We start from the raw sequence: 6327 nt of genomic DNA, 5'->3' as shown, positions 1-6327 counted from the left end.
CACACTGACATACCATAACGGCCGGGTCACACCAGTTGAGCTGTGGGTCTCCGGGCTTCAGAGTGGCCAGGTGTTCCTTCACAGCTTTCAAGATGGCGGGCATCTGTTGTTGGTAGATTGGGGAACTTGGTCTGTGGGGATGGGGGAGGGGGAGGGGGAGGGGGAAAGGGAAGGTGAGAGGTGGGAGGAGAAGGGAGGAGGAGGAGTGGGGAAAGAGGTGGGGATAGACGTGACCCTGACTCTAGACATGAGAATTTCAATCAAGTATCTGTGTCAGATTGGAACCCACAGGGTAAAAGATCAAAGGGAAGACCTCGTGGAACATGGTGAAGAGTCACTGAAATGGATGTACAGAAAAGTGGGAAGACGTGGAGCAGTTACATCAAGCGACTAGCCCAGGATAGGGAAAGGTGGAAAGTGTTTGTTCGTGGCCTATATCCTGACCCAGGGTGAGAAAAGCAATGATGATCTGTGTCTTTCTGCAGGACAGGCAGGGTCAGAGTCCGTCTTCTAATTGACCTAACTGGTGTCGATTAAGGCGTGAAACAGCTTACATTAAAAGAAAAAAAAAAAAAAAAAAAAAATTGTAACGCATCATGTCCAGCCCTAGAATCCTCCCATATGAAAAAAAAAAAATTCCTTTTCTTCCTTCACTCTCTCCGCTACAAAAAAACACACTCTTTCACTCAAAATGATCAGACAGGATCTTTCATTTTTTTTAAAGGATGAAAAAAAGAGTTTTCTTCACTGAAAGAAGAAAGGAGCTTTCATTGGATGGATAAATCAGTTCTTGAGGAATAAAGAAATAAGTTTCTTGTACTAAAAAAGAATAAATGAGCTTTAGCTGAATGAATAATTAGATGAGTTCTTTATGGATGGAGAAATGAGCAATTTATGGACGAAGAAATAAGTTATTTTCTTTAATAAATGAAGAAATAAGCTCTTTATATTAGGGATGAAGAAATACATTTTTTACTGGATGACAAAAGGAGAAAAATAAGTTGTCTTTACGGGATCACGTATTTCTCTTGTGGATCACAGCCGAGGTCAAAGAGGAGTGGGCTGGCCGTCTGGTTTGTCTGTTTGTGGGTCGTCACTCCTTTGACCTCCTGACCTGGGCAAAAGTCTGTGCCCTGAAGAACAATATTTATTTAAATAATGATGAGCATAATACTACTACTACTACTAATAATAATAATAATAATAATGATAATAATAAAAATAATAATGATGATGATAGTAACAATAGTAATAATAATAGTACTAATGATACCACTATTATTACTATTGGTAATAATGGTAGCAGTCAGCAATAATAAAAATAATAATAATAATAATGATAATAATAATAAAAATAATCACAATATTAATACTACTACAACTACATGTACTATAACTACTATTACTACCACTACTACTACTACTACTACTACTACTACGACTACGACTACTACTACTACTACTACTACTACTACTACTACTACTACTACTACTGACAATAACAATGATAATAATAACAATAAAAAATACCACTTCATCAATAGCAACCACTCTCCGATGGCTCAGGGTGCTTCACAATAAAATAAATTAAGCATTACATTTTTAAATCAACGTTTCCTGCAGTCTGGCCCATCTAACCTAAAACAACCTTGGACCAGATGACCTGTGTCCATCACTCACGCGGTGTGGGTGGTTGGTGGGTGCTCTGGTGTGGTTTGTTTCTTCTTTCCTATCAAATATCTATCATCCTTATCTCCCCTTCTTAATTTTTACGTTTGTTACTCTCTTGTAACACCTCTAATTTTCTGGCGCTCATAATATGACCTTATACGGCTGAGAGCGCCGTAAAACCTCTACTAAAACTAAACTATCTCCCCTCCTTCTTTTTTTATGTTTGTTACTCTCTTGTAACACCTCTAATCTTCTGGTGCTCATAATATGACCTTATACGGCCGAGAGCGCCGTAAAACCTCTACTAAAACGAAAGCACTCACACTGTGAAACTCAGACCAGCTGTTAGTCCAGGTCCAGAAATGTGCTTTGTACTGACCGACCCGGGCGGCCATTAACAGATCCCCGCGGTACAGGAAGATGGGTCTGGGGGAGGAAAAAGAAGCTGTACAGACGAAACATTTCATTGGATGTGACCTTACCTTAAGAATAGATTTCAGACAAAAATAGTATGTTTCACTGGATGAGACCCCAAGAAAGCATTAGTGAGACAGCTTTTCATTGGATGTGACCTCAAGAATTGTTTAGAAACGAAAGTTTTCATTGGTTGAGACCCCGAGAAAGCGTTACAAACACATTTCATTGGCTGTGACCTCAAGAGAGCATTAGAGACAAAACTTGTCATTAGTTGTGACCCCAAGAAAGCATTTTTTTAAAACACATTTCATTGGATGTGACGTCACGAATAGATTACAGACCTAACATTTCATTGGATGTGACCTCAGCCCCAAAAATAGAGTACAGACATAACAATTGTTTATTTTTTTGTGAGCGTTTTAAGGCACTTGCAACACAATAAGGTCTATTATGTGCCCAGTTTTAGTTTAGTTTTAGCTGGAGTTTAACAAGAAAGAGAGACAGACAGAGAAAAAGATGACGACCTGTCTGTGACAATATTGCTCAACAAAGCTGGCCGTAGACTGATGCCGTCGATGGTTCTGTCGCTCGGAGCGGGAATGTCGGCAAAGTCGAGCAGCGTGGAGAACAGATCCATCAAGCTGCCCAACTGGAAAGACACCTAGGGGAAGGAGGGGGGGGGGGACAAAGACAGTAAAATTGTACAGGCTTATTTTTAGTTTTCGTACGAGTTCTGCAACATTTTTAACACAGCATCATCATCATCATCATCAGTGCCTTTCTCACCCTGCATCAGGGTATAGGCCAAGTGTAAATGGTCGCTTTTAAGGACAGGCGGGCTAACCCAGATTTTGAGGGTTTCCAGAAATCTTGACCTACACCAAAAGTGGGCATTGCCCTACCTATAGGAGAAGTTCGATTTCATTGGTGTGTATATTTGTTTGGTTATAGTGGAAACTCTCCTTGTCTTTTAAAGAAACTGAACAAAGGGTCGCCTGGCATCAGAGGTATAATTAACACGAAAATAGGTGACACAATTTGTCAACTTCTAAAGCTTAAGTGTCCTTGGAAATTGCAAATCAATATTCTTTTGTATCTTTTATCAACATTTAAAAGTAAATCCATAACAGAAATGCTTTTTAAAATAAGCATATAATGTACAGAAACCGAAAGTAAATTTTCAATAAAAATTGCCAGACAGGCTGAAAAAACATCGGTTTATTTGATTGCATTATCTTGATGAGCACCTGGTTTCACCATGTTGCCTCACAAACAGACAACCCTTGAGGTAGGTATTTTACCTGTGACAACTCCTGAGTTATGCATTTTACCTGTGGCAACCCCTGAGGTATGTATTTTACCTGTGACAACCCCTGAGGCATGTATTTTACCTGTGACAACCCCTGGGGTATGTATTTTATCTGTGACAACACAAACAGACAACCCCTGAGGTATGTATTTTACCTGTGACAACTCACACAGACAACCCCTGAGGTATGTATTTTACCTTTGACAACACATACAGACAACCACTGAGTTATGTATTTTACCTGTGACAACACATACAGACAACCCCTGAGGTATGTATTTTACCTGTGACAACACAACTAGACAACCCCTGAGTTAAGTCATTTACCTGTGACAACACAAACAGACAACACTTAAGGGTGAGTCATTTACCTGCCCCCCTATGACCACACATATACAGACAACCTCTGAGGTATGTATTTTACCTGTGACAACACAAACAAACAACCCCTGAGGTATGTATTTCACCTGTGACAACCCCTGAGTTAAGTCATTTACCTGTGACAACACAAACAGACAACCCCTGACGTGCGTCATTTACCTGTCCCCCCTGGACCACACCTGGCCACCACGCCACCGCCGGCTCTCTCATGCCGCCCTCAAACGTCGTCTCCTTGCCACACAAGAACGGACCATTACTGCCACCTGCCGGATAGACCACAGTTTGTTTGTTTGTGCGTTTGTTTGTTTGTGCGTTTGTTTGTGCGTTTGTTTGTTTGTGTAAAGAGAAGACATCGACACAAGAATCGCCCGTTACTGCCACCTGCCAGATATACCACAGTTTGTTTGTTTGTTCCCGCGTTTGGGCGTTTGTTTTGTTTTTGTGCGTTTGTTTGTTTGTTTGTTTGTTTGTGTAAAGTGAAGCACATTGACACAAGAACGGCCTGTTGCTTCCACCTGTCAGATAGACTACAGTCAAATATAAAGGGGCTTGAATTGAAACGCAGTTCCAACTGTCTTAGATGTCAACCTTTTTTGTTTGACTAACAGTTTTACAATACAATATCACGTACATCTTCTGAGACAAATCAGACAACGGCAATTTGGATTGGGTTGGGCAAGGAACAAAAACATTTTCAATGATTAATTGATTGAGTAAGTGTTTTATGGCACTATCGACTTAGTTTTGGTCATAACAGTTTTTTTTGTTTTTTTTAATGAACACCTAAATGAATAAACAAAACGGTCACTTTTAAGGACAAGCGGGCTAACCCAGAATTCGGGGGTTTTCAAAAATCTTAACCTACTCTAAAAGTGAGTATTGCCCTACCTATAGGAGAAGTTTGGTTTCGTTGGTGTGTGTATTTGGTTGTAGAGAAAACTCTCCTTGTCTTTTTAAGAAACTGAGCAAGAGTCCAAAAACTTTACCTTCGATTTTCTCAAAACAGCATTTTTCGGGATAGCCCCCTTGTGCTTTAATGCGACCAAATATGAAGGGGTTTGATATACAGTTCCAACTGTCTTAGATGTCCACCTTTTTTTTACAAATGGTTTTACAATACTTGCATCACAAGAAGGTCATATAAGTGCCATGCCTGAACAAGGGGCAAAAACTTTATCTTCGATTTTTTTTGGGGGGATAGCCCCCTTCTGCTTAAAAGCGAACAAATGTGAGGCAGCGTTGTGGAATCAGGCTCTCGTCAAAATATTCAAAGTGAAGAAACTTGAATTTTTCCACAGGTTTGTTAAGTTTTATCGAATTTTTGTTTTTTGGCTCAACACCTTTCATGCCCCTTAAAGAACTCATTTCTGTGTGGATTTTTCTGAAAAACGTTGATTAAAGGCACACAAAGTATAAATGTTCAGTTACCACGGACTCTTAAGCTAAGGAAATAACTAATCTTTGGCGGCCATTTTCTCACTAATTTTACCTCTGAAAACAGGTGACCCCCACCCCCTTCATTCGCAAATATCTCGACTTGAATTCAAGATAAATGGATTTTTTTCCATCAAAATAAACACAATTGAACAAGCTTTAAGATGATACCAATAACTCTACATGCCCAAAAATTGACGAGAGCCTGATTCCACCACGCTGCCTCACATATAAGTGCCATGCCTGAACAAGGGGCAAAAACTTTACCTTCGACTTTTTCTTCGAAATAGCCGTCTTCTGCTTAAAAGCGACCAAATCTCCCTCGAAAAACAAACCAACAAAACAAATCTAAAAGAAAAAAAAAAAAGGTTCCAATAAAAAGTAAAAGTAGGGCAGCAGACAGACCCACCCTTAGCCTTGTTGTACGTGGCGGCTCCATTGTCCGAGGAGAAGAACACAAATGTGTTGTTGTCCACTTTGAGTTTCTGCAACGTCTGCAGGATACGTCCCACTCCGGAGTCTAGTTCTCTCACTGCATCGCCGTAACTGTGAATGTGGATGATGTCTGAGCATTTATGGATGTCTATACACACACACATACACACACGCACACACACACATACACACAAACATACACACACACACACACTCACAGGATACGTCCCACTCCGGAGTCCAGCTCTCTCACTGCGTCACCGTAGCTGTGAACACAGACCAATGTATATATATGACAAACACACGCACGCACGCACGCACGCACGCGCACACACCCCCACACACACAAACAGTCTACATAATATAACTGAGTACACACATGCATACACACACCCACACACACACACACACACACACACACACACACACACACACACACACACACACACACACACACACACACACAAAGCCATCATCCTGCCTATGTGCCTTTTCTTACTTAAAAGAAACAGATATCTGGATTCTTTTTGCTAAAAGTTACTTTGAGTTATTGGTTGATTACACTGATTAGTCGCTGGTAACCAACCCTCCTCAAATTTCTCAATAAACGGTCTGTCTCAGTGGATGTTTTTCTTGACAACGAACCACTGTGCACTGAGTACCATTACCAATCCTACCCC

The 6327-nt window shown here is 40.5% G+C and overlaps 1 protein-coding gene across 1 annotated transcript in view; it reads right to left on the bottom strand.

The window, feature by feature from the left end:
* LOC101852573 (N-acetylgalactosamine-6-sulfatase-like) overlaps nt 1-6327 on the bottom strand; it is a 24381-nt gene that overhangs the window by 5207 nt on the left and 12847 nt on the right. Inside the window, exons 7-12 of the mRNA XM_035972230.1 lie at nt 5622-5758; nt 3938-4041; nt 2610-2749; nt 1995-2097; nt 1012-1133; nt 14-131 (exon numbers count right to left, since the gene is read on the bottom strand). Coding sequence (XP_035828123.1) covers nt 14-131; nt 1012-1133; nt 1995-2097; nt 2610-2749; nt 3938-4041; nt 5622-5758 — 724 coding nt within the window. The remainder of the gene's footprint in view (nt 1-13; nt 132-1011; nt 1134-1994; nt 2098-2609; nt 2750-3937; nt 4042-5621; nt 5759-6327) is intronic.

This window comes from Aplysia californica, unplaced genomic scaffold (assembly GCF_000002075.1).
Source record: "Aplysia californica isolate F4 #8 unplaced genomic scaffold, AplCal3.0 scaffold00619, whole genome shotgun sequence".
NCBI lineage: Eukaryota > Metazoa > Mollusca > Gastropoda > Aplysiida > Aplysiidae > Aplysia > Aplysia californica.
The sequence above is the reverse complement of the archived record's forward strand: the minus strand, read 5'-3'. Positions and strand labels throughout refer to the sequence as shown.